The sequence below is a fragment of the Plecotus auritus genome (genome assembly GCF_963455305.1).
Source record: "Plecotus auritus genome assembly, chromosome: 6".
Classification (NCBI taxonomy): domain Eukaryota; kingdom Metazoa; phylum Chordata; class Mammalia; order Chiroptera; family Vespertilionidae; genus Plecotus; species Plecotus auritus.
Window position 1 is genome coordinate 14,293,128 of NC_137773.1, and position 23,242 is coordinate 14,316,369.

General features: G+C 42.6%; 1 protein-coding gene across 1 annotated transcript; it reads left to right on the forward strand.

The window, feature by feature from the left end:
- The first annotated feature begins 34 nt into the window (after positions 1-34).
- On the forward strand, positions 35-23,169 carry LOC308251239 (phospholipid-transporting ATPase VB-like). Its single transcript, XM_080674382.1, has 8 exons — positions 35-89; positions 2,840-2,916; positions 4,224-4,349; positions 8,309-8,509; positions 9,861-9,941; positions 11,580-11,684; positions 16,895-17,082; positions 20,399-23,169. The coding sequence occupies exons 1-8, from the start codon at positions 38-40 to the stop codon at positions 20,856-20,858; spliced, it is 1,290 nt and encodes a 429-aa protein (XP_080530508.1). The 5' UTR covers positions 35-37; the 3' UTR covers positions 20,859-23,169.
- The last annotated feature ends 73 nt before the right edge of the window (positions 23,170-23,242 follow it).

Below are 23,242 nucleotides of genomic sequence, written 5' to 3' on the forward strand. Positions count from 1 at the left end.
TGTCCTGTGCTGCCGCTCCACACCGCTGCAGAAGAGCATGATTGTCAAGCTGGTGCGAGACAAGTTGAGCGTCATGACCCTTTCCATAGGTACCCATCATGCTGAGATGTGGGTGGCAGTTTAATACCAGATTGGGGGAGGGAGAGTTGTCAGGTTTCAAAGTCAAGATGCTTAGGCTGAAGGTCATTGTCTTAAAGGGAGAGAGGTCAAAGTGACATATGTGGCAGCCAGGAGATGAAGCCAAGTCAGAGAGTGAATCAAAGTTCTCAGGATTAGCAACTCAACTACAGAAAAATCAGGACTTGGATGGAGGCCAAAGCCAAGGGGGGCCTCAAATCCAGGTAGCTCATCTACACCCAGACCAACTCAATTCTGGGATGTAAACCATTTCCCCTTCAATATTTAACATGTGGCACAATGCTATGAACCTCAGGTGTTTGTGGATTTGATATTCTGTTGAGTGTTGATGGCTGGTGGGGAGATTTAAAAGTTGGGCCTGTCCCATATTTAATTTTTTATGTTCATTCCTAAATACAAGACCCAGCACAAAGCATACACTTAATTACATGCTGGCTTGTTTGATGAAGAATTCCTCATAGGAGACTAAACTATAATCAAGGTTGAGGTAGAGAAATAAAGCTTGTACTTACTTCAAACCTTCCAGGAATAACCAATCCTGGTTTACGAGAATCTTACTGGTCTCCATCAACCCTCCAGCCACCTTCCTCTCCCCAGCACTCAGCCCTCTAGGTTCCAACCCAGAGAAACTACTTCCCATTCTCCAACAGCCTCATCCTCTCTCTCTCTCCCTCCCTCACCCCCACCCCTTTTCTCTCTCTTTCCCTCCCTCTTCCCTGCCTTTGCACAAGCTATTTCCTCTGTAAAACCCTGCTTCTTCCAGTCCTTCCTAACCTCCCTTTTCTCTGGGAGCTCCCATGGCACACAGCCCTCCTAGCTCCAAAGTGCTGGTATGCTTTCTATGATGGCACGCCTGCTCAGGAGACCATGAGTTCCTGAATAGAGGGACAATGTCATTCTTACCCACCCTTTCATCCCATACCAGCACATACCATGCAAATAGTAAATATTGTATTTATTTAGGGACATTCTTGAAAATGGTTCCAGGTTCTCTTCTTCTTACACAGACATGGGAAGAGATTGTCCTTCCTGGCATTCCAAATAAGAAGCCTATTATATGTTGTTTTTTCTCCTGGTATTCAGCTAAAAACAACGCACCCCCCCCCCCCGAAAAAAAAAAAAAAGAAGTGTGCAGATAGAATACAGGGAGCATAGCTTTAGCCACTGCATTCTAATTTTATTCCCCTGAATTGTCCTTTTCAAAACTTCAGACACAAACAAGGCAATCGCCTGAGACTGATTCCCTGAAGTATGAGATTGGCTTCATTCCCATAGCAACAGAGACAACACCAGCAGGGTGAAAAAGACAACACCTCCACTCCCACTGGTTTGCTACCAGAAGAGGTGAAAGGGTGAATTTGTTCTGCTATGGGGGAAGATTAAAATTATGTGCTGCTCTACTATCAAGGAAAAAAAATCATCATAATAGCTACTTATAATGACAAAATTTTTAATATCAATACATTTTGTTGCCCCATAATTAGGGGAAGAAAATTCTCTCCCCCAATGACATTTTTTCTATGATGTCTAATAGAGATGAAATTGCAGATTATGAAAACCTACTGGAAAAAGAGGTGGGGTCAGGAGGTGAAGGCAATATAGTGTACAAACCACGGCCCACAGGCTGAATCCAGCCTACTGCATGCTTTTATATAGGGATGCTGAGAATGGTTTTTATTTTTCTAAATGTAAGTACAGTTGTTCAATTTTCCATCTTGGCTGACAAAGCCTAAAATATTTACTATCTGGCCCTTTACAGAAAAAGTTTGCTAAACTCTCCTGTAATAGATAAAGCATTAGGAAGAGGATTATGAGCTATACAATTCACTATGTGGAGCTGTGCTGTCCAACACAGTTGCCCCCTAGCTATCTGTGGCTATTTACATTTAAAATTAAAATTAAATAGAATTTTCTTGAGCCACATTTCAATAGTCCCATGTGGCTAGTGGTTTCCATGTTGGACAGTAAAGATATATGACATTTCCATCATTGCAGAAAAATCTATTTGGTAGTACAGGCCCTAACAACCTCCAGTTTCCTGAATTTTCATTGAATGAGAACTCAATGTGGCTAAATGTACCTCAACCAAAAAAGTAGTCAATCTCATTTGTCTATATTCAAAAACAAAACAAAACACTGTCCCAGTCCTTGAATACCATTGACAATCTGATGACTTAGTTGTCCAAACATACCAGTTGTCTTAATATGGCCAGTATTTCATGTGATACTGAATTTGGGAAGGTATACCAGCTTTGGAATTGGAAAGATCTCAATTTTCCTGAGTGTCTTCACTAGCACTTGCCTTGGATTACTCTTGCCAAGTCCCTATGTTGCTCAGATTCTCCATTTGCTCCTCAGTAAAGTCCACTGTAACATTTGTGAAGGCCGTTTGTGTAAACTATAAGCACAGTTCAAGTCCCACTTACTCCCCATTGTATTCCCAATAGCTAATATTGTGCCTAGAAAAAGGACACAAATATTTGTTGAATGATAAAAAGTAGGGCTTCTTGTTCAAAGAGGAAAAGACACCTCTCAGGCCAAACACCATAGCAATTGACTTTTCCTGTAAAACTAGAGAAATGTTAAAAGGATTCAATTAAGTACAAATGGGACACTTTAGAGCTACTGGTATAAAAACCCTCCCGTGTCCCACAGCAGTTGGACCAGGAATAAAGATGCCTCGTGACCTCTCTTCTTTCAGGTGACGGAGCAAATGACGTAAGCATGATTCAAGCTGCTGACATTGGGATTGGAATATCTGGACAGGAAGGCATGCAGGTACTGTTCCCATTAACTATTCTTGTTTCTTCCTTGATCACTATTGGAGAGTTAGGGCATTCTTCACAGTTGGGTGAACTGCTCCCTGAGAATTTTGCAGAATAAAAGTCAGGAGGCGTCTGTGTGATAAGCCTCCATCACCAGCTCCCTCCTTCCCAGTCCTTCAGAACACAAAGAAGATCAAAGGATGCTTGGCTTTTCACAGTTGGTGATACCTATGTTCTAAAGCCAAATAGTACCCAACCATTCAGGGAAACGTTACCACCAAAACCTAATGTTTTTCCTTAAGTCCATCTGCCTGTATGCACGGGCCCAAAGAATTGCACCAGCAGGAGTCTGCAGTATAGAAAGTTTAATACTGATTTGGCCGGAGTCAGGGAGCTAATATGAAAGCCCGACTCCCAAAAGGCATATAGGTTACAGATTTTACAGGGGAAAATCACAGGACACCATGGTTTAGGGGTCCAGCTGGGAGCTGATGGTCAGAGGTGAAATAAGGGTGATGAATCGATTCTTCAGGTCTTGAGGACAGCTCTGAGGTCTTGTCCAATCCCTCTGTCCTGTCTCATGGGAAATGCGTTAAGGGGTCCTTCCACCTTAGGGCTCAGGAACTGAAACATAAGTAGGTCAAGATGTTATCATTAGTCTGCCATGTTAGTCAGGTCTGGGGTACTGTCTGCTGCTGCTTTGGGGGTTGCTGAATCTCTAGAGGAGAGGCTAGGGGAGACAGGGGAGAGGAAGAGTTTCTAGAGTTAGAATTTAAAGTTAAATTTAATCAGTCATAATGAAACCCAGTTTCAGAAGCCTAAGCCTTCCTCTGACTGCATGCTTCCTCCCTAGATTCATGCCAGGATTTATAACTAAGCTGGTCCAAACCTCAGAGTCTTAAGAGTTCTAGGAACTGTGTCTTGTTCTGAGTGACCCCAAGGGCAGAAGACACATGCCATCTGAGTGTGGAGCAAATGGCCTGCCTCAGGAGGTGGCCAGGGGTTTGAGGATTACTTGCCTGGAAGCCCCTACTCTAGGTAACCATCAAACCCCTAGCATGGTGCCCGAAACACACTGGGCCATAATAAACGCCTGTTGGATAAATTGAAGGAGACAAAAGGCCAAACTAGACCACTGACCCCTTCTGTCCTGCGCTTTTTGGATTCTAGTGAAAAAGAGCCACCCAAGGGCACCACATGAGGGCAAAAGGCCTTTCAGAGTCTACTAGCTATGGCCCTAGAACAAAGACCTGCCCTCGGGGAGCCGCTTGGTGCACTGACAGCAATGATGGACGCGCTGTCTCTGTTCTGCCCTCGCAGGCCGTCATGTCCAGTGACTTTGCCATCTCCCGCTTCAGACACCTCAAGAAGCTGCTACTAGTGCATGGCCACTGGTGCTACTCCCGGCTGGCCAGGATGGTGGTGTACTACTTCTACAAGAATGTGGTGAGTGGCCCGCCGCAGCCTCCCACCTGGGCCTGGGGAGTCTTTGCTGGGGACCAGCTGTTCCCACATTAGACAAAGCATCTCAGCAGGAGGGGAGGAGTCAGGCTCACCTGGATTTTGAATCCTGACACAGTCCCTTACCAGCTCTGTGACCTTGGGCAAGACAATGCACTTCTCTGGGCCTCGGTTTTGCCTTTAACGATATGGGTTAAAGCACCTGGTACCTAGGAGGCAGCGTGAGTAGTTACAAACATGGACTCCGGAGTCAGACATAATTGGCTCAAATCTAGGCTCCTGTATTTGGCAATGGCCCTACCTACACCTTAGTTTTTCCATCTGGAAAATGGGGCTGATAAAAGTACCTTTCTCATATATTTGCTCAGAAGATTAAACGAGAGCTTGTGTATGAAATGATTGGCATGTAGTAATTACCTGGTAGAGTTAGCCATTGTTTTTTATCATTGTTGCTGCTGCTGTTACTCTCAGACAGGCTCCATAAAAGAGATTTATTTTCTGACTGCAAGGATTTGAAGAACAACTAGTGCGGCTTTTCTCTTAGATTTCCTCCCCAGATAGAGCCATTCTAATGCAAGAGCCAAGGTAAAGGGTTAAGATGAAGTCCATGCCTTCCACCTGACCCAAATGTCACTTCCCAACAGGGCGGTCACAGAGGTCAAGACACTAAATAAAAATGTTTAGACTGGGGAGGTCATCTGGTTTCAATCTTGCCTGATCCAGCATGCTGTGTGAATGCGGAAGAGTCACTTAACCTCTCTGAGCCTTGGTGTCCTCATCAATAACATAGGAAGACTGTCACCCTCTCTGTCCCTACGAGTCTTATCAATCGGCTTTCGTGTCAGAGCTCTGAAATGCATGTAGCACTTTACAAATCCAAAAATTTGTTTCTCCTAAAAAAATATGTTCATGTCTGTCTTATTGATAAAGGTCCAAAGCAGGCACATACCAGCTGAGGTATTAAAACTGTCGGAGGCCCTTGTTTGAAAAGCCCTGGATTAATAAGGAGTATAGGAAGAAATCAGCATTGCTGTGCTAAGGGATTGAGCAAGGGCCTGAGTTTTTCATTATCTAGTTCAAGGACCTTTGACTAATCCCCAGGAGTGTCCAAATAGATTCCACCCATGTTTGCATAAGGAAAGAGGGAGGACGGAGACCAGAGAGGGATGGAAGAGAAAAACATTAGCCAAGGAGCTGCCTCAAAATTGCATTTCCCCCCTCTTGCTCCATCCCCCAGTCCTGTTTGTGAGCACTCTCACAGTTACCTTTGCTCAGAAGTGAGCATTTTTGTGCAGAGTTCAAACTATAAACAGAATGGCAAAAAAAATAATGTTAATTTGATAAGCTGGATGATACTATTTCAGCAAGTTTATGCAAAGTCACTCACTTTGACTTGAATCCACTTAGTGCATGAAAAACTGTTTAGTTAGAATTCAGCATACCCCTGTTTAATTTTTTTTCTCTTGGCCTCTAAGGGAATAGTTCTTCTGAATGAGCCCAATCTCTTCTCTGCATTAAATTTGTGGAATAGAAAAGGCAACCTTGCCAGCCAGCCATGCTTTCAAAACTTAAATGATATTTATTTCCAGCCCGATGCCTCGCTCACAAACGGAGATACTGACGCGCATTATCTCCCTTTGCAATTAGAGGGTGGAGAACTGTGAGTTCCACATCCGAAACCAGTTTCAGAGGGGATTAAAACCTGGCCTGCTCTGCGATGTGAACAATGAATTCATTACCTCACCGTAGCTTTTGGGGAGGAAAGGCAGGCGCCCAATCTGGCAATGCCAGCATCGGGTTCAATGCACTCTCTCCAAGGTGCAAAGACTCCCGACAGAGGAAGTGAAGAACAGCAAGGTCTTCCCAGGGCCTCAGAGGAAGAAAACCCTCTTTAATGTTAAAACTCCAGCATGAGTGTTAGGAGAAAAGGACAACGAAGATAAGCAAATGATTATTCAAATCATTATTGAACACGTACTGTGTGGGAAACATTATCAGGCACTGGGTATAGAGACAGACATATCTACACCCAGTGCCTGATATAGATGCCTACAGTCTAAATCAGGGCTCAGCAAACATACCCTGCAAAGGGCCACAAAGCCACATAATAAATATTTTCAGCTTTGTGGGCCATCCAGCCTCTGTCACAACTGCTCAACTCCTCTGTGGTCCCATGAAAGCAGTTATAGACACTGTGCAAATGAATTGAGGTGGCTGTGTCCCGGCATTTATGGTTGGTTTGGGTTGTCATCTCGTGGTCTCAGTAATCATTGCTTCTCGAGATATCATTTGGGGACCAGCAGCATTAGCATTACCTAGACACTTTTAGAAATGCAACCTCACGGCCCACCCCAGGCCTGCTAACTCAATCTGCATTTTAAATACAATCCAAATATTATCCCTATGAACCTTAAAGATAGATAAGCACTAGTATAGGGGAAGAAACTTAATTTTAAAAATATCTGCCTGGAGGAAGGTCAGGGGGCTATGGGCATATCTCTAGGAGACAAGAAGCCAAGGCTCAGAGCCGTTTAGTGACTCTCCCATGTTCACAGCCTGCTGGAGTCGGGCAAGATTAAAACCCAGATGACCCCCTACTCTAAACATGTTTGTCAATAGATATTTTATTTAGTGTCCTGACCTCTGTGAACTCCCTGTTGAGAAGTGACATGTAGGGTCAGGTGGAAACCAGGAAGAATAACGCAAAAGTGGACTAGAAGGCTTGAGGGTGGTTGATGAGAAAGAATTTTGAAAACTCAGGTGCTGGTTGTAGCACTTTCTAGCTCTGAACTTGGGCAAGGGGTAACCGATTATCTTAGAGCCTCTGATTCCTCGTCTGTAGAGTGGGGCTAGGAATATTATTATTATTAACATATTAATATAATAATGCATAAATATGATAGAATTGTATTATTAGCAATGATATTAATCTTGCCAGGTTGTTGGGACAAACTATAATGCATATAACATCTAATAATGTACAATGTACTAATATGCTATGTCACAAAAATAGAAGGTCAAATAACAATTAATGGTGTTACTAATAATAGTATTAACATGTTTATATTATTATCACAATAACACATAGCCAGCCTCTTCAAAATAACCCTGGCGCGGCAGTTAGGGAATGAGAATTCAAACCTGCTGAGTGATTTCTCACAAAACCCTTCAGCCCTCTGGGCTTCAGCCACACACAGCAGAGAAGGTCTAGTCCTAACTCCAGGGCCAGCTGCTTACTTGCATGACCTTGCTCAGGTCACCAAACCACGTCACAACCTGGATCACTCTTCTCAAGCAGTAACAGCCCAGGCCAGCGGGGAGGACTTGAGTGAGAGAGCTTCGGAAAGCAGAAAGCCACAGGGAAGCAGATTTCCTTTTTCACCCTTCTCAGCTGCATAACCATCAGCAAAGTGTGAGAGAGGAACCTTCTCATGAAATCCTCTTCCTGCGACAGTCCAGTCTTTCCATCGTGCCTTCCTCAGGGCCATCCCTTTCTCTTCCCACCCTACTACTGACGGCTGCTTCTCAGGACCACGGGCCATAGTCTAGGTACTACTGCTACCCCCATCTGAAAGATGGCAAGGTAATGTTCAGAAAGGTGGACAACTTGCCCAAGGTCACACAGCTAGTAAGTGACAGAACTGGGGATTCAAAACCCTCTCTGCCTCCAAAACCTGTGTTCTTAACCATCAAACTACACTTACCTTAACAAGAACGTAGATTGTAGTTAGCAGGAGTAGTAGTTAGCAGCAGTAGGTAGTGATAATAGGGTCAGGAGCTGCTGCTCTAAGGATTTGAGTATTTCCGGTCCTTCCCTGACCCTGCATGTCACCCATGAGGAGACATGCTCCCGGTCAGGTGGTGACCTGTCAGAGGCCCTGAGCAGCAGCTGAGGATGGCTGCCCGCGGGTCCTCACTCACAAGGCCACGCTGTCCGCCTGCAGTGCTATGTCAACCTGCTCTTCTGGTACCAGTTCTTCTGCGGTTTCTCGGGCTCCACCATGATTGACTACTGGCAGATGATCTTCTTCAATCTCTTCTTCACCTCACTGCCTCCTCTCGTCTTCGGGATCCTCGATAAAGACATCTCCGCGGAGACACTGCTGGCGTTGCCCGAGCTGTACAGGAGCGGCCAGGACTCCGAGGTAAGAGGCTCAGCTTCTCCCTGGAGGTGTCAGGGCATGACCACTGGGCTGGGGGTCAGGAGCCCCACATTCAGTCGCCACTCTGCCCCTCACCTCCCATGTGACCAAGCATTTGCTGTGAGGATGACTGACGAACCAGACCAGTGAGTATGTTTCTTTTAGTGATGTCTTAGTTATATCACCCATTATGGGACTGCCCGAGTAGAAGAGGGAGAGGGCATGGAGAAAGATCCCCTTGAGCCAGCTCCCCTCTCCAGGCCTTCAACAGAACCCCTGGGAGTACAAGCCAGTTTGCTCATCAGTGGGTGAGGCGAGGGCTTCTGCCACAGGTCAGGAAAGGCAAAACTACAGCGACATGTGGCCTAGAACTTGCTGGTATGAAGTAGACTAAAGAAGGCCTGGATGCCATCAGAATGGTTTCTTAAAAGACACAGAGCGGCCACAGTGCACCTGACTGATTTGGAAAGGTCAGACAGGTGGTCAGGAGGTGCGATGCAGGAGGAGCTCTGGGAAGAGGGTCATTGAAATGCCTGAGAGCACCTTTGCACCTGGGAGAGAGGCGTGCACAGCCAGGTGGGTGCCTGGGGGGCTGGTGATACACTGTGGACAGCCAGCGAAGAGGCAAGTGCAGTCCTAACCTGAAGACAGGAGAGCTCAGCAGCCCCGCACCACAGGCGAGGCGGACAAGCAATGGCATCCTAGACTTTCTACCAGCCCCCTCCCCACAGGCACGCCGGCGGGATGATGTATTCCATGAGTACCTAACATTCAAAGTTAATCTTGCAAAAGCTTGGACTGTAATATATATGTACACACACTAGAGGCCCGGTACATGAAATTTGTGCACTGGGCGGGTGGGGGTGTGTCCCTCAGCCCGGCCCGCACCCTCTCGCAGTCCAGGACCTATATATATACATACACACACACATATATATATTCCCCCCAAAATGTATACCCTTTGGCTGCCATTATTAATTCCAATGGGTTAAATCTGAAAAGAAAGAAGTATCGATTGAGCTATCAGCAGTTAAAGAATGTATACATGTTTTGGGATACCCTGTATAGGTATATACAGTCAACATAGGGGTACATATTTCTTTTCAAATTAATGTTTTGTTTTCTTCAAATAATATCCAGAAGTGGAATTTCTAGATCACATGGCAGTTCCATTTTTTCATTTTTTGAGGAACCTCCATACTCTTTCCCACAGTGGCTGCACCAATGTGCATTCCCAACAACAGTGTCTGGGGACCCCCTTTTCTCCACGTGCTCACCACAGTTCGTTGTTTGTGGATTCACTAATGAGAGCCATTCTGGTCGTGGTAACTGCTCGTGTATTCTTTCTTGGCAGTGCTATAACCCATTGACTTTCTGGGTTTCCATGATGGATGCGTTCTACCAGAGCCTCATCTGTTTCTTTATCCCTTACCTGGTAAGTCATATCGTTCCATTCTAACCATACAAATCGCAGGGTGACACTGTTCCTGTTTATAGGAAATCCTAGACTAGTAGTGTCTTTCTGGACACTTTAGAGCAGAGGCTCAAAACAGGTGGCCTGCGGACTACCTCCAACCTAGGGTGTTTGACAAGTCAGAAAGCTTTGCCCAAACATTTTACTTTCTGCCAGATTTTGGAAAACTGAAAGCTATCATTACATGGGATCATTTTTCCCTCATGGCAGAAGTCCAGAGTTGACTCACAGCACTGCTTAGATGGGGCCCATATTCTCATTTGCCATAGTCCCCACCACTCCCTTTTGTCCTATCCCAGGCCTTCTTCACTCATTTACTGTTTCTCTTTGAGCACTAAACGTATTTGAATTTACCACCCTTCATTTAGATTTGTGCTTCAAGCATTAAGGCAGCAAGTTCTGATAGTGAAGAATACTACATTACCTGAAATAAAAGCAGGAATACATATAGCAAGGATACCAGCCCCATCTCAATCTGGTTCCTCAGTGTAGCGTGAGAATGTAGATAGTGAAGGATATCTATTTCTCCTGGACAGGGAACCATAATGTGGGCTCATATCCTTTTGCAATAAGCCACACGAGGGTCGATAAAGCAGGCATTTTATGCTTTCTTTTAATTTCCTAGCTTACAATACCCTCCCTGGTCAGACCTCTGCTAGTCTTTCCTGCAGAATCATTTCCTCCTATTTTGAGCTCAACACAGCCACCATCTAGGACTATTTGAAGTTCCACAGCCCACCACATCCACCCTCAGTTCTGGCCTTTGGCTGGACTGCCTTCCCTCCCCTCGAGAGATTAACTCCTTCTTACAGTCTCAGCTGATAGAGACCCCCTTCTGTACTCCCAGTGTGCATTGTACTTGCCTCCACGGTAGCATTTACTCTGCCAAGGAGGCTGTAAACTCCGTGAAGGTGGACACAAAAGTACCTTCAGCAATTGGCATCATGCCTAGTGGGTGCTCAGTAAATCATTCCATTCACCCCAAATGTTCTGGAATGCCCATCCTGGCTTCCTGGTTTGCCCTGTCAACTCATTCCTCACCTGGTCTGTTCTGTGGGTCAGTTCCACACAGATGGCGGCTGGATATCTTCTCCCCATTCATCCTCTAAGCCTTGACAGATGCTTTAGAATCACTGTCAAAGTCAAGGCTAAAAAAGCCTTGGATAAGAAAGCTGTGGTACATTTATATCACGGAATTCTATGCAGCAGTAAAAAAGAAGAATCTCTTACCCTTTAAAAGAGCATGAGGGACCTGGAGAGTATCATGCTAAGTGAAATAAGTCAGTCCGAGAAAGACAAGTATCACATGATCGCACTCATAAGTAACAAAATAAACTGATGAACAGAGTGGATCCAGAGACATGGAAGCAAGGAACAGAGTGTGGAATCTAGGAGGGAAGGGTGGGAGGTAATCAACCAAACACCTTGTATGCATATATGCATAACCCATGGACACACAATGGGGTGCTGAAGGCAGGGGAGGCGGAAGGGGATATATGTAATACTTTCAACAATAAAAAATTATTTAAAAAAAAAAAAAAGCCAAGGCCTTGAGTCCACAGGCACATCTGACGGTACCTATTTGTTCCTCCTCTGCAGACCTACAAGGACTCTGACATCGACGTCTTCACCTTTGGGACACCCATCAACACCATCTCCCTCGCCACAATCCTCTTGCACCAGGCGATGGAAATGAAGACCTGGGTAAGTGCCTGTTTGGCTTAAAATTTGTGTTCCTGATTATTGACCACATTCAACTTTCTGAGTTGTTGTACTTTATATCACTGACCTACTCGCTAAATACATATTGAGCTTTTACCTGTGTCTTTCCTATGCAAGGATGAAAGAGGTGTAGAAGAAGAAAATTCCTGGCCTCGACTTGCTTATCATCTAGCCAGGATGATAAAACTTTAACATATATAAAACAATGAAACAATTAGTTACAAAAATAGGTATTAATAAAAAATTGAGGGGTGTTTTCAGAGACAAAGAGAACCATGCTGTTAGGGGATATGCTCCCCATTTAATATCAGGATAAAAGGTTAGAAAACTGCCTCTATGTAACTACATCTCAAGCCGAAATATCACACTGTAGTATCTAAAAGGGCAATGCCAGCTTTTTCATTAAGTTCTTCTTAAAATTATATGCCTATCTACATGATTTTTTTTAATTTCTTTATTGATTAAGGTATAACATATTTGTCCTCATCCCCCCATTCCTATCCCAAACCCCTCCCCATGCATGCCCGTGACCACTGGTTAGGCTTATATGCATGCATACAAGTCCTTTGGTTGATCTCTCCCCTACCTTCCCTCTGAGGTTTGACAGTCTGATTGATGCTTCCCTGTCTCCGCGTCTGTTTTTGTTCATGAGTTTATGTTGTTCATTATTTCCCCTAGATGAGTGAGATCATGTGATACTAGAAATACACATGATCTACATGATTTTTAATGTAGTAGATCATTTAACTTTTTGGAGTCCTTTGTGTTCAGTAGGCTTTGTTTTGAGACTTAAACTTACACAGTGCTGTAAGTCAGCTAAGTGGACAGCGTGATGGATAAATACATGTGTGTGTTAAGTGGGGTTTTTTTAATCTTTAGTGTTGAAAGTATTACATATGTGTTCAAAATAAATCCAAATATATCAGTACTCAATAGATGTATATTGATTTAATTTACCTATTAAAAGCAAAATTTATCAGACTGGATTTTTTTTAATCCAGCAAAATATAAGGAGAAATGGACAAGTTCACAATCATACTATGAGATTTTGATATAATTCCATCAGAAAGAGACTAGATCAAATAGGAAAAAAAGGGATATAGAAGCATTGTATCACACTTGACCTAATATAGTTAGATCTAATATATTAAATCATGCTCTAAACATGCATCTATTCAAACACACAGACCATTTACTGAAAATTTAAAAGACCAAATTCTGAATCACAAAGGAATTTGAAAGAATCAGTATCATAAGCAATAAAAAATAGCCAGACAAACTCAACATGCTTGGAAATTCAAAATGCATTTCTAAATAACTCATGAGGGAAATTATAACATACTTGTTACTAAATGACTATAAAAATATATACAAATTCTTGAGAGTATCTAAAGTTTTAATATTTAAAACAAAGGTAAAAATCAAGGAAACAATAGAACCAATAAAACCAAAATTAAGCTCCTCAAAAATGTAATGAAAATTAATCTCTGGCAAAACCCATCTAGGAGAAGACACAAAGACCACAAAAATGATGCTCACAATAAAAAGGGCTATAATTGTAGATATGATCAATTTTTAAAGATATTTTTAAATGTAAAGTTTACCAAAACATAAAATCATTCAGCAAACCTGAGTAAACCAGTCACCATTAAAGAAACTGAATTTACAATCCTGTGATCAAACTTATAAGGGACAGATAATCTCTACCTTATCCCAATTATTTTACAGATTAGAAAAAAAAATCGGCATTTTTTTCATGGCTAGCATAATCCTAATACCAAAATCAGCATGGACAGATCAAGGAAAGAAAATTATAGACCAGTCTCACTAAATGAACATAGATGTGAAAATTCTAAATAAATTCCTGGCAAAGCAACTCAGCAGTTTGTTAGAAACAATGAAGCCCAACCGAGGGACTTTCATAGCCTGTTGGTAGACCATAAACTGATGGCAGCACTCTGGAGAGCAATCTGCAAATAGCCAGGAGTTCATGTTCATATGACGGTTCCACTTCTCAGTGTGCACCCTGGAAATAATCTCGCATCTGTGTATACAGAGACATGTATTACACCATTGTTCTTAATAGCAAAAAAAAAAAAAAGGAAAAAGCCTAAAAGTTCATCAACAGGGAAATATGCCAAATTGTGGCATATTTATACAATAGTAGAACAGTTAAAATGAATAAACTAGAACTGTCTCTATCAATGTATAGTGTGTAGTTTTAAAGATACAGAAGGATATCCATACATGATAAAGTAATAGAGCATCCATAAACATGGCCGCACAAACATGTATGTATAAAATACGCATTGGAGTGATGAACACTGAATTTATGTTCAAGATTAAACAGAAAGCGTTACAGGGGATACATGGATGCTTTGCTTATATCTGTAAGACGTAACCTTTCAACAAAAATCTGAGACAAATATTATATAAGGTTAAAATTGATCAAGCTGGACGTTGGGTGTGTGAAGTTTATTGTCCAAATACTGGAGATATTTCCCAAGAGGAACTCTGCCCCCAGTGACCCTCTAGACCAGGTATCCCCATAGTTACCGGTAATTTCTGGTGCTCTTGGGAAAGGAGTCAACCACTGGCATTGTTATGAGAAATTTCTTTCTTTTTTGAAAGTTGTTGAGGCATGGGGAGATTCTATTTCTAACCTGGGGAGAAATCTAACATGAATTTTAATGGCTGTGTCTGTTTTCACAGTCCCCACTAAAGCAACTGAAAAAAATTAGCTAACTGCTTTCTTCTTCTGGATTATTCAGATCACCTCTCCCACTGAAAACAACTAAAAAATAATAATTTATTTCAAAAAAGAACAAAACACCTTAAGAGCATAAAAGAGCTGACAGGATAGTAAGACAAAAACCTTTGGAAAAGGACGTTTCTAGAGAAGCAAGCTAAGAAAAGCCTGCTTTCCTGTGGGCTGTTTGTAACCCTGGCCCAAATGAACTCTGTTTTTGGCAGACTCCACTAAGTAAAGGCTTCAGAAATCAAAACCCAGGCGCCCAAGGTGGGAGTCTAATAAGAGACCACATTACGTTAGGACCCCCAAAGGCTGTAGCTTCAGAGTAAGGGGACACGCAAAACTGGACCTGCCTGTACTCCCTCCCCAGCAGGGGCTGCGGGTCAGATTGTTCCCACCGTGGGGAGCAGAGCAGGGAGACCCGTCCTGGGAAACTAACACAGCTGCCTCAGACAGATATGCAGCCCAGGCTCATATCACCTGGTGAGCCAAACTAGAGAGAAAAGTATCTCAACCTAAGTCTCAAATTGTCCCTACTAACTTTTCCAGGGCAATAAGCACCACATATTCAAAAATAACCAAGCTCTCAAGGAAACAATAACTCATCAGTGAGGATTTTTAAAAAAAAAGTCAGAAACCAATATTTCAGGAGTTGGTATTATCAGATATAAATTATAGAAAAGCTATGTTTACTATATGTAAATAAATAAGGACTAAGCTTTAAAAATATGTACAGATTGGTAAATTATATAAAGCAACCCAGCAGACTGGAAAACAGACCTAATAAAACATTTAGAAATACACAAAAATGCAACTTTTTTTCATGGCTGGCTTAACAGCAAATTATATACAGCTGAAGGGGAGAATTGGTGAAATGAACAAAAGAAATTATTCAGAATATAAAACAGAGGGGGGAGAAAATTATGGAAGAGGTATTAAATATATAGAAGATAGGGTGGTATCTTAGAAGGTCTAATATCCATTTGGTCAAATTCTCAGAAGGAAATGAGACATAGGGAATATTTTATTTTTTTAATATATTTTTATTGATTTTTCTTCAGAGGGAATATTTTAAAAGATAGTGACTTGAAAATTTTATAGAAGTGATGAAATACATCAATCCACAGTTTCAAGAAAGTCAGCAAAACCAAACAAGATAAAAAGAAATTCACACTTATTATATCATAAAGTAACTAAAGACAAAATAAAAGTGATAAAAGCAGGCCAGGTTTTAAGTGACAGATTTCCGTCTAAGGAACAACAGGTGAAGAGTTGCTAACTTCTCAGTAGCAAAAATGGAAGCCAGAAAACGGTAGAATGTTACCTCAGATATGCTGAATGAAAATAACTTCCTAACAAGAATGCTATATATCCATCAAAAAGGAGAATGAAATAACGCCTAAGAGAATAGATCACCAGCTGACTCCCACTAAAATCTGTACTTAAAGCAAGAGAAAAGAAATCTCTCATGGGAGTTCCATGAGAAGGAATTAAGGCATAGAAAATGGTAAACATAACTAAATCTTCATAAATATTGACCATATTAAACTATAATGGCATGTGTGCTTTAAAAAGATGAGACAGCCCTAGCCAGCTTGGCTCAGTGGGTAGAGTGTCAGCGTGCAGACTGTAGGGTCATGGGCTTGATTCTGGTCAAAGGCATACGCCTGGGTTGGGGGCTCCATCCCCAGTAGGGGGGCGGGCATGGAGGAGGCAGCCAATCAATGATTCTCTCTCATCACTGATGTTTCTATCTCTCTCTCCCTCTGCCTTCCTCTCTGAAATCAATAAAAATATATTTTAAAAATATATCTTTAAAAAATAAAAAGATTAGACAATTAAAATATGCAGTAGCAATAAGATATGTTGGGAAAGAGGGTAAGTGCTCTAAAGCCCTTGTATAATTCAGGGAGAGAGAACGCAGTTCTAACCTTTAGACTGTGGTAGGTTTAGATTGCTTATTATCACTTAATGAGTAATCACTGAAAGAATAGAAATGGAGTACATAACTTTCAAACCAGTAAAGGGTGGCAATAAAATTATGCAAAATAGTCAATACGTTTAAAAGAGGATACAAATAGGGAAAGTTTATAACTCTGTTCAGATAGAAAGCACAAGACAGGCAGGACAAAATAAGATTAGACAACATCACTGAACTCTGAAAACAAACTACAGCCACATGTGGAAAAGATGGATTCATCACACAAAACATGATTCTATTTACTCATATTTCAAAAACAGTCTACATAGAGAAACAGAAAGGTGGTAACATATCTAAGGACAGCTTGGAAATTATCACCAAAGTCAAGGCTGAGACAGAAGATTTAGGGGTGCTTGGGGTATGCGTGTTCAAATTTTGTGTTGCATTTCCAAAAAAAAAAGAAAAGAAGCTTAAAACAAAGGTATACCCTCAACTGTGTTTACTTCTTCCCTTCCACAGACCATCATCCACGGGCTGGTTCTCGTAGGCAGCTTCCTGATGTACTTTGTGGTATCCCTAGTGTACAACGCCACCTGTGTCACCTGCAACAGTCCCACCAACCCCTACGGGGTGATGGAAGTCCAGCTCTCAGACCCCACTTTCTACCTCGTCTGCTTCCTCACACCAGTCGCGGCTCTTCTCCCAAGGTTTGAGCACAGGGGCCCTTTCTTCCTAGAACTACCAATCTCCCCTCAATAAGCCATTTTCATAGTCCAGGGGTCAGTAGTTTGACTCCTGGTTGGGATCCTTGAGGCTATAGTCTCAAAGATAGGGTCCTAGGACAGAAAGAACAATGAACTTGGAGAAAAATACCACAGACTCTGGTCCTACGTCAGCCACAGAGTAGCCAAGTCACCAAATCAGGCATGGCCTCAGTCGTGACATCTGTAAATGGGAGTGATAATTCCTGTCCTCCAGCCTTACAAATTTTGAATAAGCACCAGCCTCAGAGGATATATTTCCTACCACAGCCCTTCTTCAGCCCAACCCCTTGGCAGATGGACCCTGGGAGAAACCATGAGGATTGTGCCTTCATTGGAAAAGAGCATCAAATGTGTGTTAAATACTTTTGTCCACAGTTTTGGGGTTAAGTACGGTTGTGATCACCACTGCCCAAGGACTGAGCTCCTCTGTTCTGTGTCTTTTGGGGGGTGTAGAAATAGAAATTTATCAGCCCCATATTCTTGGTCTTACCCATGGCTAGAAAACACACTTGAAGCCAAAAGCTACCAGCCTGATTAGAATCCTTGAAAAGTATAAAAGACTGTTGACACATGCTTTGAAAAGACAGCACTGAACAGTACAGCTTGTTAAACAGAGACAAGTTAGCAAATATTTACTTCTTAGTTACCATAGCACATAAGTTAAATCTTTTTGCTTTTCTACATTATCATCACAAGGTTGAATTTCTGTTTAATTCTGTTTACTAAGAAAAGCAAAGAGGTTTCTTCTGAGAAAGGATTATTTTAATAGTTCCAAGGACTGTTGACTTGTAACCTTGAAAAAATTAATGTTTGTTATAGAAATCTACATGATAGAATGTTTGCTGCAGAAAACTATTTGTTCCCTTAAGGTTATAAGCTGTATTTATCATAATGGAGGTAGATTTCACTCACCAAACTTGTGATAATTAGCCCACTAACCATGACCTCACTAATCTTAGTCTAATTAATTCAACCAGTACAAAAGAACTGTACAGAGTCTCTTAAAACCAAGAACATGTAAATTATTTTGCAGATAAAAACAAAAGAAGCTTGCACACACAAACCTTAAAACATAATGAGCATCTTAATTAGCACCTTAAATAGAGGACACCAATTTTTGGACACTCTCAGTTTTTCTCCTACTACATGTCCTTGACATGGTGTAGGTCAAGCCTTGGTCTTAGGTTCTTTTGTCTTCTAACTTTATAGTCTCTCCGTAGACATAGCAACCACTAGTGTGGAGATAAATATTTTGAACATATGAATCTCCAAATTCCCAACCCAGACCTCTCTTCTGAATTCCAGATACATTTTTCTAGCTACTTATCACCACTTCCACTAGGCATGTAAGTTCAAAGAAATTGGGAGACATCTATAATTTAAGTCATGATCCTCCCTTTATCACCACCACCATCTAAGATACCTGGGTCTCTTCCAGAGTTTCTTCTATCAAATGCTATCCAATTAGGACCAAGGCAGACCCCTGCAAGTTATCCTTGATACCACCCACCACCTCATGCCCACATCTAGCTCATTACCAAGACCTGACAATTCTATATGCTATATATTTCTCAAATCCATCTGCTATTTCCATATCTACAGCCACCACCATGGATAGATTATGTCCTTTCTTCCCAAATTACTGCAAAAGTATCTTAATAGATTTCACTCTAATCCACTATCACTGTGTCAAAGTGTAATCTTTGTCATATACTTATAACCCTGTCATATGCTTATAACCCAAAGTGTAATCATGTCATATGCTTATAACCCTGCCAGGGCTTCCCAAGACTTTTACAATAAAGCACAAAAAACAAAACACAGCTCTCAGTCCTTGCCTCCTCTGGCCCTGCCAACCCCTCTGTGTCATTTCCCCTCTTGTCCTCACTCTCCACATTTCAGCCATTGTGCATGGATTTGGTTCTCACCTCCTATGCATGTCTCTTCCTCAAGGAAAGTGTCTCATACCAGATCAGGTGTCCGACACGCTCACTGCTCCTTCTGTTTATAACTCTGTTCAGGTGCCATAGGAAAGCAAGAACCTATCTGTCCTATTCTCAGCTTAACCTCTTCGGGGAGTGGCCCAATGTAGAAACTTGATAAGTATCTTTTGAATAAATGGATGGAGAAGGAACGTAGCATCGGTGGAAAGGTTTAAACTGAGAAAATTCCAGCTTTCAGGCAGGAAGTTGAGTCTTTCCTGAAATAAACACGCCTACCTGTACTGCCTCTCTGGGTGAGATGATAAAGAATGGGGCAAAGTTTACCTGATGCCGTGGGAGTCTTCAGAAACCCCTTGTGCACTGTGAGGCTCCCCAAAGCTTTCAGACACAGTGGAAGGATGGGAGTCTCTGCTTATAAGGCTTTAGAAGTAAACATTTTAAAAAGAATTATCTGGGGGAAAGATTCTGGATGTCTACTTTTTAGATAAAGAAATTGATACCCAGAGCCCAGTATCACAAGATGGTATATGCTTCCTCCATAGACCACACAATTGTATTCACCTTCTTATTCTTTCCCCAAGTGTGGAATAGAAAGACTCCAGGCACAGATAGAGACTTTCAGTCCCAGAGTCCCGTACAGGCTACAGGCAGCTTGGCCGGGGAAAGGAACCCTGGGTTAGCCATCAGGGAGACCTAGCAACTGCTCAGGTGACCTTGGAAACCCTATCTCATCTCTTGGAGCCTCAGTTTCTTCATCTGGAAAATGGTGCAAATACAGCAATGCTGGGAAATTATTAGCATGGCCCACAGATTCAAGAGAATATATATTTAGAAACTACTTAAATTCCACAAAGCAAGTACATTTGCCTAAATCAGGATAGCCCAGAAAGAGAAAGGACTGCCCTGTACATGGTAGATAAGAGAAAACTCTAGGGATCCAGAGTGCTCGGTTCTGACCACAGCGAGACCACTGTGTGGCTCTGGACAAGTCACTGCCTCAGTTTCCTCATGTGTAACATGGGGGAAGCAAAAGTACCAGCCACATGGGATTGTTGGGAAAGATGAGTTAATAACACTAAAGCATTTAGAAACATTCTGGTTCATAATAAATGTTAGTTATTACATATTGTTATTGAACTCCCAAATCTCAGAGGTGCCCAGGCATAGATTTAATAACCACAGACAGGAGCACAGCTAAAAGGATCTTGCCATGGGTGGGGAGTTGGATTCTAAGGTCCCTTTCAATGCTGAAGTTCAAGACGTCAACAAAAATCAGGGGGAAAAAAGATTTATTGTTGTTTCTCCTTCCCCACCAGGTACTTTTTCTTATCTTTACAAGGGACATACGGGGAGTCCCTGATTTCAAAAGCTCAGAAAATTGACAAACTCCCCACGGACAAAAGAGACCTGAAAATCCAGAGTTGGAGAAGCAGACAAATGCCTGCCCCTGTCCCTGGAGAGGCTCAGCGCACCCACCGTCCAGTGCCACCTGTCCCTGAACAGGACTTCAGAGCCAGCACCCCAAATAGCTCCAGCCCTCCCAAGCAGAAGTGCAAGGAGAACCGGGGGGTGCATGGAGAGAGAAGCAGCAGAGACCACAGGAGGGACGACCCAAGCTCAGCAGACTCCTCAGCTAAACTCTCATCCAGAGATCACCTTCTTCTGGGGCCCAACAGCAGGATGGCGTCCGGGGCCTACCCCAGTGGGCAGACTGATGAATACCAGCGCTCGAGCAGGGGCAGCCATCGCCGATCCCAGAGTTCACTGACCATCTGAGGGACCTGCAGAAATCTGTACAAACTTAGGGGAGGCCGCCCAATCGCTGGCCTAATTAACCCAAGACTCTTCCTCTCCGTGGAGGGAAGAACGAGCCAGTCTTACTCTTTTCTCCCCGCCAGGCTTGACTTCCTTAGAGGAAGTGCTGGCCCCAAGGGGGTTGACCAAAAAAGGCTGGAAACCACTTAACCTCCAGTTTCCTCCTGCTGCCAGGGGGCACATCTTGCAAAGAGAGTTTCATAAAGAGGCTATGTTACTATGGCATCGAGTCCTCAGAGACATTCTTCTGATCCTCTAGATAAGTACAGCCTACAACCCAATACATAAGTTTCCAAGATTCCAAGAAATGTATAAACCCAGGCAATCTCTCAGGCTGTGGAAGTTTCTGGTCTTGACACACCATCACTTCACCGCACGGGTGCCAGAGTTTAAATTTCAGAAGAGACCCATACATGCAGGTGCTTCATCTTGATTGTATTGCAGAGATGGCCATGTGGGAGTTAACATCCCTTTCACTCACAAAGAGTAGGGACGCTGTTTGTCTCTAAGTCAAATAAAACTACATCTAAATATTAAAACTAGACTTGAACTTCAGAGGGTTGTGGGACCACAGCTAGTGTAAGAGGCAGAAAGAACAGAAGCATTCTAAGAGAAATGGGTATACCAGAAAGCCCCATGCTTTAGCTGACAGACCACATGTCCCACAGCCTGGGAAATCTACCAAGAGAGCAGCACTTTTTTTTTAAGCTATTTATTTTATTTGTTTTTATATTAAAGGATACATTCTCATTCAGCTCTCAAAACAAGAAAACTCTAAGATGAATAGATCTTAGCAAATCTGCCCACAGAATAGACCCATATGATGCAAGCAACTCTGAACCCAAACAATGACATCTTCAAGGATAGGGCCAATGTTAAATCCTGTTCATTGAGCCTATCCCAGAGAGGAGTGTCACCTGGAGGACACTGGCACATGCTTCCATTCATTTAGGGAGAGTCATAGGAAGTCTCACTTCACAGGGAAAAGGATTACAAAGGCTTCTTACTCCTAGAGATAGTAAATACCAAAAATATAAGAGCTCAAAAACAGTGTTGAAATAAAAGAATGGATGATAGAATTCTAATAGGCTGTCAGGAGAAGCTACGTCTACTATGGGCAAGGATAGCCTGTCCCTAGTCTTTTAAGATAAGTCAGGGAGGGCTACTAAACCTTTTATCCTTAAGGCAGTGCATATATATTAAGCAAAATCCTTATAGGTTAGGAATGAATGCAACAAGTCTTTGAGCCTAGGAGTCATAACCACCTCACTTGAGTAACTTTTCAGCAACAATGCCCCAAAAAGATCTCAACAACCAAGTTGGCAAATGGCAGACTGAGCTGGTCCTCTGACCACCCTGCTGACAAACCTGAACTGGAGAAGCCATTTGGAGCACCATTCTGGAGCCAAAATACTGGGTCTCTTTCACTGACTCTGCCACATAATGACACAGGCACTGGCCAGCTGGTAGGTATTCAGGGGAATTCTACAAGAAGGTTGCTAAAGGAGAAACACAGCAGGCAGAGCAGTAATGACTTTGTCCCAAATAAGGGGATTGAGCCAAAACTCAGATTTCAGGGTCCCTTTCTCCATATGATTCCTGCCTGGTACTGAAAGCCAGATGAGAAAGGATGCTTCAGAAAAGAACAAAGATGTGGGAAGACCACTAGCCTCAGGAGATCTGAGGCATAGATCTTTGTTCTCTAGAGCCAGGAACCTTGAAGCAGAATGCCACACCTACAAATTAGGGTAGAACTGCCCTACCTCCCAGGCTTGGCATAGGAACAAGTCAAAGTTACATAGGAGGTGAGGGAGAGAAGGGATGTGAAAACCCTTTGAAAGCTGTAAGACCCTTAATAATAACCCAGGGATATTTATTTCAGAGCTTAGAGGAAAAGAGGTGATGGAGAAATTGAGAAAATGTCTGATCCTGACACTTAAATGCCAAACCATACCCATCATTGTGATGCTGCTCTCTTTCTTGCATGACCAACCATCCCAGTTAGCCTGGGATTTTCCCAGTTTTAGCACTGAAAGCCCCACATCCTGGGAAACTCCTCAGTCCTGGGCCAACTGGTCACCTACTCCTGCCCTTCTTTGTAAACCAAATCAACTGTGACTATCCAACATGCCACCTTAGGGGGAAAAGTTATTTCCCTATAACATAATCCTAATGATTGTACTTTATACATTTTTATACTTTTATGACCTTTTACTGATTGACTGGAAATGTGCTGTCCTTTTTATTAGAAGAAAAAAAAATAAACATGATTTTCCAGAATTGCTTGCAGTTCTGAGTCCTCTCTCATCCATCCATCCTTCTTTGCATTCACTCATCTGTTCATT

What these genes read in the sequence shown, in the direction of transcription:
- LOC308251239 (XM_080674382.1), top strand. Translation starts at nt 38, where the DNA reads ATGATTGTCAAGCTGGTGCGAGACAAGTTGAGCGTCATGACCCTTTCC. An exon ending in CTGGACAGGAAGGCATGCAG is followed by an intron (nt 2,917 to 4,223) that starts GTACTGTTCCCA and finishes CTGCCCTCGCAG; the next exon opens with GCCGTCATGTCCAGTGACTT. An exon ending in GGAGCGGCCAGGACTCCGAG is followed by an intron (nt 8,510 to 9,860) that starts GTAAGAGGCTCA and finishes CTTTCTTGGCAG; the next exon opens with TGCTATAACCCATTGACTTT.